Source organism: Varroa jacobsoni, unplaced genomic scaffold (assembly GCF_002532875.2).
Source record: "Varroa jacobsoni isolate VJ856 unplaced genomic scaffold, vjacob_1.0 scaffold_1385, whole genome shotgun sequence".
NCBI lineage: Eukaryota > Metazoa > Arthropoda > Arachnida > Mesostigmata > Varroidae > Varroa > Varroa jacobsoni.
The window spans coordinates 100,742-114,599 of record NW_019214287.1 but is presented as its reverse complement, the minus strand read 5'-3'; the positions used below and the strand labels follow the sequence as shown (position 1 = coordinate 114,599).

At 38.5% G+C, this 13,858-nt stretch overlaps 1 protein-coding gene and 1 long non-coding RNA gene across 4 annotated transcripts in view; one reads left to right on the top strand and one right to left on the bottom strand.

Moving 5' to 3' along the window:
- Positions 1-3,596: 3,596 nt before the first annotated feature.
- On the bottom strand, positions 3,597-9,150 carry LOC147752252 (uncharacterized). Of its 2 annotated transcripts, none has more exons than XM_086972090.1 (4): positions 9,077-9,150; positions 6,844-6,925; positions 5,255-5,381; positions 3,597-4,510 (listed from the first exon to the last, which is right to left on the bottom strand). In XM_086972090.1, the coding sequence occupies exons 2-4, from the start codon at positions 6,891-6,893 to the stop codon at positions 4,385-4,387; spliced, it is 303 nt and encodes a 100-aa protein (XP_086828216.1). In that variant the 5' UTR covers positions 6,894-6,925; positions 9,077-9,150; the 3' UTR covers positions 3,597-4,384. The 2 variants fall into 2 exon arrangements, with proteins under 2 accessions (XP_086828216.1, XP_086828217.1); XM_086972091.1 differs by having other exon boundaries at positions 6,844-6,922; positions 9,077-9,123.
- LOC111269421 (uncharacterized) overlaps positions 7,062-13,858 on the top strand; it is a 7,603-nt gene continuing 806 nt past the window's right edge. The window contains exons 1-3 of one of the 2 annotated variants that reach the window (XR_015314584.1): positions 7,062-8,028; positions 8,458-8,526; positions 10,007-10,544. This is a non-coding gene — a long non-coding RNA (uncharacterized LOC111269421). Of the gene's footprint in view, positions 8,029-8,457; positions 8,527-10,006; positions 10,545-13,858 lie in introns of those variants that run through there. The other variant, XR_002685759.2, reaches the window with a different exon arrangement.

The following is a 13,858-nucleotide window of genomic DNA, read 5'->3' as shown; positions in this document are numbered from 1 at the left end:
GTCCAAAAAAACATAATACTATTAAATTTGCTATGTTATTTTATCGAACAATTCAAGGCTATTTTATTGAAGTTATGTTCCAAACGATTAGCTATCTTCAATACATCTCTCATTCAGGACTTCGTTATCTCTTAGCAAACAGCCATGGATCCTACAAAATCGAGTACTTTTTTTGTGTACACATATGGAAAACGGGTTTCTGCTAGAAAATATTAGCTCTATTCAATAATGAATCCCTTTTTTGTGAGTGGAGACAACACTTCCAATTATGGTCAGTACTGAAGCTCCGCAATAATTTTGTGCAAGTGTTCTTTACCCTGAAGAAAGTAGGTCGGAGGCATTCGACTACATCCAAAGTTGCCTCTACTACTGTAGCAGGCGGCGTGAGTTGACTCTTCCGTTGTAACAACGACCTTGCTGGCCCAGCGCGGGGCCAAGGCAAACTATTCAGTCGTTATAGCTTGTATATTTTCTTGGCTGACGAAGGCCTGCCAATGGATAGCTATCTTTTGTTCTACTGGAATATATTACACGGAGTATGCTATCATTATAGTATCATATGGGCCTTTTTCTAGGTAATACTGCTTATTGTTTGTTTTGAGTAGCAGCTGTTCAGGTAATTCCTTTGGCTTTTGCATATGAGATGTCTGTTATCTTGCACCGTCTGACGAACACGTAGAATTAACCGGAGGAAGTCTTTTTTCATATGCCCAGCCGTCGTTCATCTCCATCTTTTAGAAATCATCATACATTATGTCCGCCAGAGCAGAATCGATAACAAGGTTTTCTGTGCCTTCAGCTATTCGTTTTGGGGGATATTAAACAACTCCTTTAAATAATAGAGATTATTTCAAGCTCAAATCTTATATAATTGCCTTTCGTTTGAATTTGGACTCGCAGTGTGGCTTTTATTTTATTTTTTCTTTTTTTTTTTTAAGAGCTATAATGTACCATTCTTTAAATAACGAGCGGACACCCAAGCTCTAAGTGAGGGTGTTGTCAGGTTAGTGCTCATGGTAGCAGGTAGACTGAGGAAAGTCTCTTGTTAATGCGTTTTTAATACAAGGATTATCTTTAGACATACAAAGGTGCAACCGAATTTTTTACTTTGCATACGTTCTAGGAACAAGGCGAAGGGGTTACGGTCTTAAGAACTGGTTCAGAGAAAACTTCTGTTCCCGGGAAACGGTATTGTATTTTCCTGTAACAATTTAGGCGTGGGCCAACAAAGACGCCTGATGCAATGTCAAACGAGATATCAAATATAAAACTGGAAAACTGTTGTCCTGGGGTAATTTACGGAGGGCTGCGTTTCACTTCCTGCGGCTACAACTATATGAGAGTGCTACGGGGACGGCCATACCTGGCTTTGAAATGACTTCGAACAAAGTAACTGAATGCATTTATATACATTTTTCTTTTGGAACTTTTTTACATCCAAGATCTCGCTTCAATAATAAGCCAAGCTTCCTTGTCTTTTTGCATGGCAGCTGTTAGGTTAAGCGAGTTTTTGGCCATTGGTTCGTATACAGTGTTTGAAATGGCAATGCAAACTCTATCCTTAAGTTTGTTCACCGGTCAAAGATTACTGTAAATTGAGAATCCTCGGACCATCCACGAAGGAGGTTCCCAAAAAAATGATACTGATGTGGTATATGGGCCAAAGACGTTATCGACCGTCTTCTCGACACAACTGTAGATTGCAAACTCTGTTCGGTACTAGGAGATAACCTCAGGCATTGTTGCACCCCGCAAATCGTCGAAAAAGGTTTGCAACACCTGTGGCTTTACCAGAATAATCTATGCGTGCACGCAACGAATAGTATAACCGTGTTATCAACAGAACTTCGATGAGCAGCTGATCTCTAAGTGGAGTGACGTCGAATGGGCCTTCAGATTGTGTGACATAACTTCGCTGTATATAGGTATTGAGAAAAGAAACAAGACATAGTACGCACGCGAGTGATGGACAAACTTCAGCAAAAGAACATACTGCCATTCCAGAAATCGACCCATCCTGTTGTTTCCCGTTGGCAACGTCTTGAAGTTACTCCCAACCAAATAGTCGTCCCTTTATTATCTAAAGTACAATAATAAGAATATATAGCATCGTTTTACTCTTAGTTCTCTCGAAAAACACAGACCAGCCTTTATGGTTAAATCGAGTCTCAGACAGGATCTGTTTGGGTGAAATTCAGTCTTGCCGTCACCCTACAGCACAGATTACGAATCCGGCTATCAGCTGCTATAGTTTGCGATCTTAAATGTATACTGAGAAATGTATACTTATAAGCGTAGTAGCAGATAACCCAACGCGCTTCGCCACCCGAATGTGGGTAATCGCAAGGTGCATAGTTTCGAGCCTCGGTGACAAAATTATATTATATTGAAATTAAAAAAAAAAACAGCAAATACATTCGCATAGATTTTTTGGTCGTATTCTCCGTACTCAAGTTCAGATAAAGAATAATTTCGAATAAATCATTGTATTATTGAGGCTTGCAACTGCAATCATATGACTCATAGATATTATTTTGGCGTTCTATTGTACGGCAGACAAGTGTGCGACGATCGGAGTCAGCGTCCGCCGTTGGCATTTGTTGAAGTCTTTGCGGCAAATGATCGACATACCCTGTTGCTATAACAGCGAACTTCCCTGCAAGCGCTATTGTATAGTTATACTGAGACCATGCAGTATGTCCCACAATATTGCATTGTAACTAGCTATATAAAATTAACGCTCACTCACATCGTAAAGATACTATATACACTAATTAGTAGGAGGCACTCTAACAAGTTACGTACATTACTTTTTCCCGAAAGCGTCATCCAGATTCATTATTATAGCTAATTACCTATAGGTATCGTTATAACGACTATAAGTGTTTGCTGTCCAATGGATTCAGCATTGTTAAATATTGCTAGATATTGATGATAATATGCTAGGCTACGTAGGCATCATTGTAAGTTAATAACTCATAGTTTATAGAAATAGGAATCCAGCTAGTCCATAAAATCGTTCGGTGCTTCTGTACTCGTCGACACTGGCGAATTCAAGGTGAAACAGGTTACAGGTCTGAGTTAAGTAGTCTACTATTGCAAGCATAACTTGAACAAAATGACAGGGACTCGATATACCGATACGATGCGCTAACCACTTGTAGTATAGCTAGTGATTACAAAAACTCGACAACGAGTCAAGACTATTCTTGCTTTTATGAATCCAGCCCTTAACACTGACACTTCGTGAAATTCGTCAGGATTACTTCACTCCGATCGAGATAGACCCAAACGGTCTTACTCAGAGCTCGAGACGCAAAGGCAGCAATTGCCACCCTTAAATTTTTCTTTTACTCAGATATCGTCGAATAAGTTTACATTTATGTCGCTAGATTGTGTGCCGTGAAGACGCCAACAAAATTGGAAAATCGAAAGTTTCTAAATAGGGTTGCTGATTCACCTATCGAACTCGTCCCCAATGAATGATGTTTGTTGGCGTAACACCAGAGCTTAATGTTGCAGCACATCGGTAAATATATAAACACAATACAATATATAATGTTAATTAATAACAATTTCGATATAAACAACACAAATTACGTGTTTCGCCGTATTTAGCTTATTGCAGATTTATTACTATATTTTAATTCAATGATCCGTTCACTACGTGTAGTGAGCAAAGCCTTTTCATAGCCGTTCACCCCCCATCAATCAACCCCAAGGAGAAATCAACAGTAACGGCCCGTGTGCTGTGATAAGTCGCTATCGATTAGAGGCAGCTATTCTATGTAAACAACAGCTTTTTCGGTACTTCGAAGGACAATTTTTTGGCCATGCTATAAACATTTGAATCTCACGGCAGCAGTAGTCGCATATCTCAGACTGGCAATTTTGGCGATTGCTTTAAAATATGGGAAATGGTATACAGAGGATTATAAGCGTACAACAATCAACCTATGACCACATTCATAAAAGTGATGTCCCCACCGAAATCCAGAGTCGACTGACGGGAACTGTAGTCTAGCCTCACTCCTTAATGTAAATAATTCCTCCTGTTCTCCTATGATTCATGAGAACTAGTGTCAGGCTCACGAACACGTGATTTCTAGAGTATTCGGAAAACCAAACATTATAGTCTAACATTATTCTATAGGATACAATGGCTAAACAATAGAACAATTCGTTTGACGTGACATTACAATTATTCTAATGACTGAGTCAGAAATCTGAACTTTTAGCAGTTTCTTTTATATACTTGAGCATTGCAGCCCTTTTTATATCAACAGGTCCTATAACTATTCCTATATATTCCTATAGTTGAGGTAACACACGTCATTTATTTGAACCTGATCACGGCCACAGATTCAGTCCGTTTGACAGGTCTTCACGGGCACTTTCCGTGCGGTCCCCTGCTGTTAAGAGCCCTGTTCAAGCTTAATCCTTCGTGTAGCTTGCACATTCCATTGGAACACACTGTTGGCGGGATGAGGCTGCAGTAAGCACCGGGACACTGCAGGACGAAGGCAAAAAAAACTAGTAAATCACTTTTAGTTCTCGAAGTAATCGAACCAGGCCTGTTTGCTACTTCTTTTGCTTTTTCGTTTGTTAGACCAGGGCAGGTTTATGCCGGAAGCTAAGTCGCTACTTGAAGTTTGCCTTCGAGAATCTCCTTCCTGTAGTCCGTGTAATGAAAAAAAGTTTAGGACACGAATGGCCTTCTAAACGTTTTAACGCATACACGTATTTTTGTTGCTCTACAAACTTCTAGGCTTTGTCAAGTTTGTGGTACAGTTGCTCCTGTTTTATGCATAATAAGTGTTTGTGAGATATCCTAGGGTGTCAGGAATAATCGTGACCATCTGTTCCCTGTGAGCTGATCCGTTTACTCTATTAGCGCTCGACAGATAATGGTCGTGACTTGAACGCTTCTGTGCCTTTAAGATCCCACATCCTCTTCTCTTAGGGAGCAACACTCTTCGGCTTTCGTCAGATAACGTACCCTTCAAAGCCTTGTTTCACCATTAGAGTATTGCAAATCGTACTTTTGCTGTTTCGTATATGAAACCGTTACACATTGTTTATACATGCAGATATTTGAGATAGAATAGACATTTATTTCTATAGGGGGTTCAGGAACTCCCCATAACGTATCCTAATTAACAGATGCCTGAATTGATTACGTGTTAATTACTATGTATGTGCGAATAACCGTAATTGGGTCGGTGACCCAGCCAACGCTCTCGGTGTAGCTCACCGTAAAGCACTGGTCGCAGCACGAGCATTCTGGACGATAGCTCCCGCATGGACAAACGACAAATTCGCAAGCAGCTTGGCCAGTGCAGTTCAGATCAGGGCATACGGGTGCAGACACTGCTGATACGCTGCAGATGCAAAAAAGAATCAACCCAATCTTTGAAATAAAGATCCATACGGTACAACTGGCATTCAGCGCCATGTTCTACGTGTCATTTTTAGATCTATGTATACGACATCGTATGTATATTCTCCAAGAGGAATTTTCCTTAGCAACAAAAAAGTATTGCGCCAAAAGTAAGGAAACTATTTTTTTATATTTTAAAAAAATATTACGAATCTAAACATGTTAATAACTTCCTACTATTTTTTTGGTCACACCATTCATCACTCTACAAGTTCTGAGAAAAAAAAAACTGTGACGGGGTAATCTTTGTATCATTCTATTGAAACCAAATTAATACGATGAAAAAATTTCGGATGATAATCTGATGATACAAGATTCAAGCTGAAGAGCACTGCATCGAATTATTTGTCGAGCTTTGTCACGGCTCATGGAGTTTTTTCTAGCTTTGATCATGATCTATTTCGCGCATCATTGTCGGACGTGATCCATATTTTGCCAGATATAATCCACCGCTTTAGAGGTGAGTCGATTTCAGCATGTTCTTGTAGAGTTTTGCAGATGGAGCTGGAATTGAGTAAAGTCTTTTGCATCGAGTCATGCGACGCCTAAATGTCGAGCTTCCCTTCGTAGCCAGCTTCTTCCCAAAGGGCTAAAACTGCTTAGTAGTGGATGCTTAATTTTTTTGGCTACGTCATGGCCACTCACGTGCCTCTCTTTCTTTTTCTTCTTCCTTTTTTGTCATCGACTTTTTTTTCGTGATTGGGTGACCACTGCTAAACGAAAGCGACAGAACGATCTTTGGGCTATTTCTCCCGATAAACCATACTGGCCATAAACAGTACAAAATGGGCCTGGGCAGCATCTATTTCTTCAGCGTAGTAAAACTGGCAAACATAGTAAACTTGTATAAAAATTTAATTCATCTCTAAAGTGCGCTATGCGATGTTTGAAGAAAGGCAATTTTGCTACGTCAGTTACAGTCAGATATAAGCTTTCCATATAAGAAACCAACGCCGACCCAAGACTCCTATCACCTAAGACATGCGACTATTTTAAAGCCAGCTAGTTAGAAAAATCAGCAATCCGAGATACAGAATAAATTTTTCACGGTCTGCGACGATTTCTAAAAAGTTTGTCTCTTCAGGAAGCTACAAACCACGGTCAGCGCAATTTTTCGCAGTGCTTTCTTTAGGTTTATCTTGCCGATATGGAAAGATATCGTTACGCAGGAGATTCAGAAGTATATCAGCAAAGCATACGGTACGAATTTTGCTGAAAGAAACCTTCGAACAGTTATTTATATAGAATTTCAACAAAAGCGTTCAATGTTCAATTTAGATTTGGATTGATATTATAATTAAATATATTTCAGATAGTCTTCGACGATGTCAAGCAGCACCTTATCATGTGTTTCTCCTTATCAATAGGTAACGACAAACTGATATTAACGGTAAAAAACTCACGCGACGATAAGACAGATCAGCAGGAAGCCGTCAATGGCTATTTTGTTCATTTTTACGTGTGTACCGAAATACGCCTCAGCTTCTAAAAGGGAATAGGACGTTGGTTAGCCAATCAGCGCTAAACACGCACGAGCTTCTATCGACTACCGCTTATCAATTCGTTTCGAGGAAGAACAGGTAAAGTATTGCTCTTGTTTTATACATGTTTATACATATCGTGTAGAATTCCACCTGCAGTTAGTGTCTTTTTCTGTGCCCGTTCCTATGCCGCATCAACGCTTGCATGTATTACCATACAGACATGCGCTCAGCCGACCCACGGCGTGATCGATGCGCTAAATTAAATTTGTACCATCGAATAGACAGCGGGTTAAATGAAAACAAGTCCAAAACGATAAGTCAATCGGGTAACTTCCCACAGGAGACGAGCGTGAGATGCCCCTCTACTGCTAATCTGTTGGGTCGGCCAGTATCAACAGTTATAACAACAATACGACATTTTGCGACTTCTGTTTCTTAGATGCACTTGTACTCATGTTCATCCAAAGGCATTGTCCGGATGTGGAAAACCCGAATGGTTTACGAATATGAGTTCCATATTAGAACTACAGCGGTAGAGACGGTTCGTTAACAATAATGGATCTACTAGTAAAAGTATCTTGGCTCCATAAATTACAAACGTTAGACTCAAAGGTTAGTTTTATGGTGGATCCTAAGTGAAGGTAAATTACGATGTGTACAGAACTATGGCGGAAGTCGGCTCATTTCCAAATCCACGAGTGTTAACACGTGAATCGAGTGTACGTAAAAATACCATGTTCGTTTGCCTCGGTCAAATGAAAAAGCTAAGAAAGCGAGCCAAGCGGCACTGCATGAAAGTGAAAGATATTTGCATGTCTGGGCTGTCACGTTATAATAGTGAGCCATTGTTTTGTTGAACTGATAAAAATGGGGTTTCTACTATTATCGCTGGTGGCCACATCAATGGGTGGATGCAACCTAACTGGAAGAGTATGACTGTAAAACAGAGTGCAGCTGTACCAGTTTATGGTGTTTACTGGAGATCTGGTGGGCCACATTCGTCTGGTCGAGATATCGGACATGGAAGGTTGCATCCGCTATAGTTTTATGGATCCTGGTTTGTCGACTATTGCTGAAGTGCATTTCTAACGACTGGCAATGACGGTAAACAAACTACGCCTTGCATAGCCAAATTATTGAATAAGTTAGATCGCTCTGACTGCATGAAAACGTTTGCTTTCAATCAGTTTTTCTTCCCCTAAAGCTACATCATAAAAGGCAAACTGAAAACAAGCAATAAATGTCACTGAAAACAAAAATTTTACCGAGAAATTGATAAATTTAAATGGCCTCTGTCGCGTTAAAAATTAAAGTGAAGTTTCGTATTTGTCGTGCCACATATCATTGTCGATAGCGTGTCATAAATAGTTGCCTTTGAGAGAGACTGAGAACCCTATTAGCATAACGCATCATTCGGACGAAACATCAGATTACGCGTAGTAATAGGTAAAAATTTCCCTTAATAATTATCACCTAAATATCCATAAAAACTTTATAACCCTGGTAGCTAACCCGTTCAAATTAATTTTGCAGGCCTTGCCAAACAAAGCGCGGCTCATCAATGCACAGGTGCTCAGGCCATACAAAGCCCGATTTCACACGGTAAGCGAATTATAATTTTTCTTTAGCCACAGTCACAGCTTGCCCTAGGCGGGCAGATAATGTAGAATAACTCATTTCTACGCACGAAATTATTAGTGGTTGTGGTTAGTGGTAGTCTTGCATGATCGTTGGCCCATAATTCCACCTCCTTCCGTATCCATATCTAACAGCAGTATCGACAGAACTTCTCGAACGGATTCTAGTTTTCGCTATCGAATATTCTATAAATTTCAGACATTTTAATGCTTCTATGTACTGAGGTTTTAATCACGTGGCACAATAAAGCAATGCCAAATTTAAGGTGAGGAGACCACCAAAATGTCGTTTTTGTACTACAGTCCCCAAAAGTAAAGAAAAGTTTTGTCGAGAAAAAAACATTTATATAATTTAAGTGTTGTACTCTGCTACGACTTCATCCTGAAGCATACGGTCGTCTACGCGACAGCTATGCAGGTCTATAGAGTTATATAGAGAATTTTTGTGAATTTCACCCAGCGACCAGCGCTTTGAGTGGTGTAAAATTTTCTTCTATAAAATACTAAAAACTTACTGTTTAGTTATTGTTGTTGTTGCTGTCTGTTTGACTCGTATGGATTCTGGCAGTTACACTGGCCCAGCTTCTAGAACTAAAAATATTTTCTTTGGCTTTTATATAAAATGCCTCTCCCGCCCCGCCGAAACATCCGGAAACATTTTATCATCTCCGATATTCAGCATTTACATTTACAGCGCTATTGCCATTACCGATAGCCTTGACGTCCTTTCCTGTTCGATACCGATACTGAGTTGTGTTAGCACATGAAAACATAGGACCATATGAATTACGCTGCGTCTCAATCTCACACGTAACAGTTACAAAACTGGAAGACGAGACAAAGCGTTCACTATCCTATTAAGCTAGATATAAAGCTTCTTTCAGGTATATATCATACATAATACAGAAATAGATGCAAAATATAAGTAGGTAATTTAGATTATCTAGTCCATCCTGGAATAAAGCGTAAAGTTATGGTAATACTGTGAATTGTACAGTTGGCTATACACAATGACAGTATTTCATACGCCTTTTGAGTCCATATTACGAATCAATTGGCATTTGATATATCTAATGCGTGTGGTGGACCCTGCTACATACGTGACGTTTACTTATAAAGCTCGTTCTAACAAAAACAACTTTTACCATATAGCTTTATTTCGATGTAACTCTATTAATACAATACTTCCGGTGTCAAAGCAGATATCGGAGAAGTGTCTTTTTTTTCTATCAATATCCCATATGTATATGCCTTATATTCGACTAGTACGAATTAAAAACCATCTTCTGTCCCTTTTGAAAATCACCGGAAGGGTGAAGTAATCAAATGAGGTCGTGCGTCTCGGTATAAAAGTAAAGGCGTTTGAAAATAGAAATTATAAACTGAGTGAACTATACTGTAGTCCACGTGTAAGAATTGCTGCTGATGCTTTTGCTAATGCGCAGGTGTTAGCTTCATGTGGACTATCGCCCATAACATGCAAAAGTAAGGAAACTCATTATATCATCTGTTGCTATCCAGTGCTGAAACCGCGCTCACTTTCGATTGTATTGAGGATGATGTGGCCTGTTCGGACGGAGGAACGTACTCGAAATTTTCGAAATTCTTGAAGTGTTCGATTGACTATGAACGCGCTCTGCATTGCCATGTATATATATATATATATATATATAATTATCAAAACGTTTTCACAACATCACACAAGCATACATTGCTCGACATACATTCATTAAATACATACGGCAAAGCATCGAAATGAAACTATTTGACGTTACAAAAAGACCTTACGAATCTTTAGTTATTTAAAAAAATTTTAGTCCCAAATTAACCTTATTATCAGGTTTTTTTTTTAATAGTATACTCTAGGGATAATGGCGTTATTATTTTGGATGGTTCATAGTGATAAAATAGTTTGCGACCTCGATGTTGTATTAATGAACCTAAATAAAGTAGAATTTATTTAAGGCAGATTGCTCATCTGTTGAGAAATATAGAAGTTATTTTACGGCCTCAAGGATGCTGAGACGAAAGACGAACATATTGCACTGCAAGGATGTTACTTGATGAGCTCTTCAAAAGATAAGTAAGAAAGTGTTAAGAGAAAAAGAATATTATCATATTGTAATAAACAGTGAATCTACACAGGACAGCGACAAAAGTTATCTCGTAACCGAAAAGTCGCCTGGATCTTTGGCTTTACGTTCATCAACGTCACTCTATCTCATGTTAATATCACTAGAGGCAATTAGGTTATCGATGATTAAGCAGGCAGTAAAAGATTGTTTAACACTTTTGTATTTGCCAACTTACTCGATCGGAATTCCCGATGCATAGTGCGACCGACCCGAACAGGGTAAATTATAACAACGAAACATTGGTAACGAAACTGAGCGGCTCACCTTATTAGAAATACATTTTTAAAAACATCCCTTTTTTGATTCCCGATCCTGTTGGGATATATAGTAATATTGGGGTAGGGCTTTCCTATATAAGCAAGATGTAATCGTTTAGGGACCTTGAATTTTCAGGTATTTTATCACAAAAAAAATTCAAAGCGAAATGTTTTGTGATAAAATATTGATTTATTAAAACTTGTTTCTTAAACTGATTTCTTAGAAAAAAAAAAAAAGAAAAAAAAGACAAGTCTAACAATGGCTGCACGAAAATCGGTTAATTTGGCATTGTACGTATCGGAAGCTAATGATTTCATTACTAGTCTACGTAACAGCTATTGTTAACCTTTTTTTTTTCCTATAATATGATATATAATAATATAATAATAAAACACAAACGAGCGATTCCATACTACTAAAAGACGGGAAAAATTATCTTTAACGGAAAAACACAACTACTACAGACAACCTTCTCTATACGGAGATTCGAATTTCTGTCAAACTCCCTTTCTTTCTGACTGCAGAAGTACTGTTAGGCATTCGCTAGACTTGTAAGAAACTAGATAATTACGAAGCATAAATTTACAAACTTAGCTTATCAGTACGAACTCATTCGAGAAATACGCGAAGCCGCATTTGGGCACTCGCATTTACCCCTACATTTATCTGCTACAAATATGCATCGCAGAGGCCATACATATATCTGGCTGCGGCTATTATTTCGATTTAGCATAAGACGAAAAAGAAAAAGGGCGAACTTACTGTTGGCAAGCCATTTTACTATCCTATCGTCTGTAAGTATTAATGAATTGCAAGTTCACATTTGAATCCTTGTACCTATGCGTTTCACGCTCTCAGATATACTTAGCTCAGAATTAGAGTATAATCACAACTTCTCGACGTAAATCTGATCGAAAAAGGCAATGATGAATTTTTAACTTTAGGACATTAATATATGTCTCACTGAGACTCAGGTAAAATATGTCTTGCAGGTGCATAAAAGAAAGAAAACCCTTGTAGTTAACCTTCACATTTTTATTGTTTTACCTTGCGCCTGGTAGGATATATGTAAAAATATAAACAGTTCCAGCCGTTTGATATGTATCGATTGACCTTTAGGCTCCGACTGGACGGTCCTGCGAATGAATCCTTATCTTCTTCCCAAAGAAGTGGATTCAATATCTGGTTTTATTGATATCGACATGTGAGCGAGCTTTTTGCATCGAAGTGACTACTGGAACTGCTGGATATCATGGCTAAACTAAAAAAAAAAAAACTCAAACCTATAGCTTCGGTAGCATATGCAGTGCTATCATCAGTTTGAAATAGGAGTTCGATTTCAAAAAGCCATCTGTCAGCGTTAATTGGTAAGCAATTCGATGTTTTCTCCTTGCAGCTTTTGAATTACCTGGTACACTACCATATGGTACTATTACGGCTATGAGCATCAAATTGGTACCATGGGAAACAGATAGTGATTTTACCAAGTTTAGTGATAGTTCGTGTGATATGAAGTGGGAGGCAGTTGACAAACTCAAGATCAACCGAAAAACTCTTCAATATTGAAATTAATGTACTGTCTGGTGCGGCCTAGTGAAACAGGAAAGAGTCCGCCCGGCAGATCACTTGATTATTTAACCGTCCCGCCCGATTTCCATGGTTACAGCTACAGAAGCGGGTGCCAGTTAGTTAGAGAAATTAACCCTAGGTAAATGTGACACGACGCCATTTTACAATCTAATTCCATTTTATATTGATAGATGACTATGACTAAACTGATAGAGTCGTTAGAACGGTCGTTGCTTAATCACTCGCGGTCTTTCATTGTCGTAAACTGGGTTTAGCAAACGGCCATACGCAGTTAGCAAGTACTTTATCTACGTTTTAGTAGATTTTAGTAACGATATATAAAGACACTGTTAGACTGTGTTACCTCATGTAATATAATTCCCTACATATATACTTATTTAATGTGAATGTTCGTTTGTATCTAACGCTCCGCTGCGCCGCTTCACGCCTCAACGGTCAACTGATACAATTTTTGATTAGAAAAATAACAGCGGTCGTTATCCTAGAGGGTGTCGGGATGAATTCTCAGTGAAACGAGTCCAGCAGCTTGATTAAGATCGGTTTTTAGATGAAAAATGAATTCCCCCTTTGTTTGTTTTGTGATGTTAACAGCTCGCCGTAATATTTGTCGCTTGGCTAACTCGTCTATGAACGGAAGCGGGATTGGAAAAATTACTGTGACATTGTAAGCGAATCATAAAGCAAAACTGCCGGTGTCCGGGCCAACAAAGCAAATCCTGTCTCTTCTGACCCGAAAAATATTCATGCACTGATAAATGACCTAAATCTGTTGCCTATGTGTCCATGAATATCGCAGTGACGAGCCTTTCACGGTCACAAAAAAATATTGACTACCGTAAAGCGTAAAATAGATCAGACATTGTTACGGACGAATGGACTAGCATTGGGTTTGGGTTACCAAAGACGACGGGGCTGTATGGGTATGTCTTAATGTATTTTACGGTGAAATGAAGTATGGAATGTATTTTAAATCAATAAACTACATATTTAATTGTTGGGCAAATTTATTTTGCATATAGGCTATAGACTCTGCGGTCAAGTCTTTGGTTGAATTATATCAGAAGGCACTATTTCAAGTTCCACCAACAGCACATCTTACTCAATCTGCATGAATAAAGTTATTAGTATTTTTATTATAATAATAAAATTTGTTTCGTTGCTTTCTCATAGTTTCTATACATTTATTAAGAACTTTCGTAGATGTTCACAGACAATGGGACCATATATTTACCATCATGTGAAATACTGTATTGAAATGCTACATTAAAAATCTGTTATTTCATTTGATATATAATCCATTTAAATAAAAACTAT

Excerpts from the sequence above, each read along its gene's own strand:
- LOC147752252 (XM_086972090.1), bottom strand. The coding sequence starts at position 6,893 with ATGAACAAAATAGCCATTGACGGCTTCCTGCTGATCTGTCTTATCGTC. Across the intron at positions 5,382-6,843 it reads CTGATCTGTCTTATCGTCGC|CGTATCAGCAGTGTCTGCAC; the intron begins GTGAGTTTTTTA and ends TTGCATCTGCAG. Across the intron at positions 4,511-5,254 it reads GCTGCGACCAGTGCTTTACG|TGTCCCGGTGCTTACTGCAG; the intron begins GTGAGCTACACC and ends TTCGTCCTGCAG.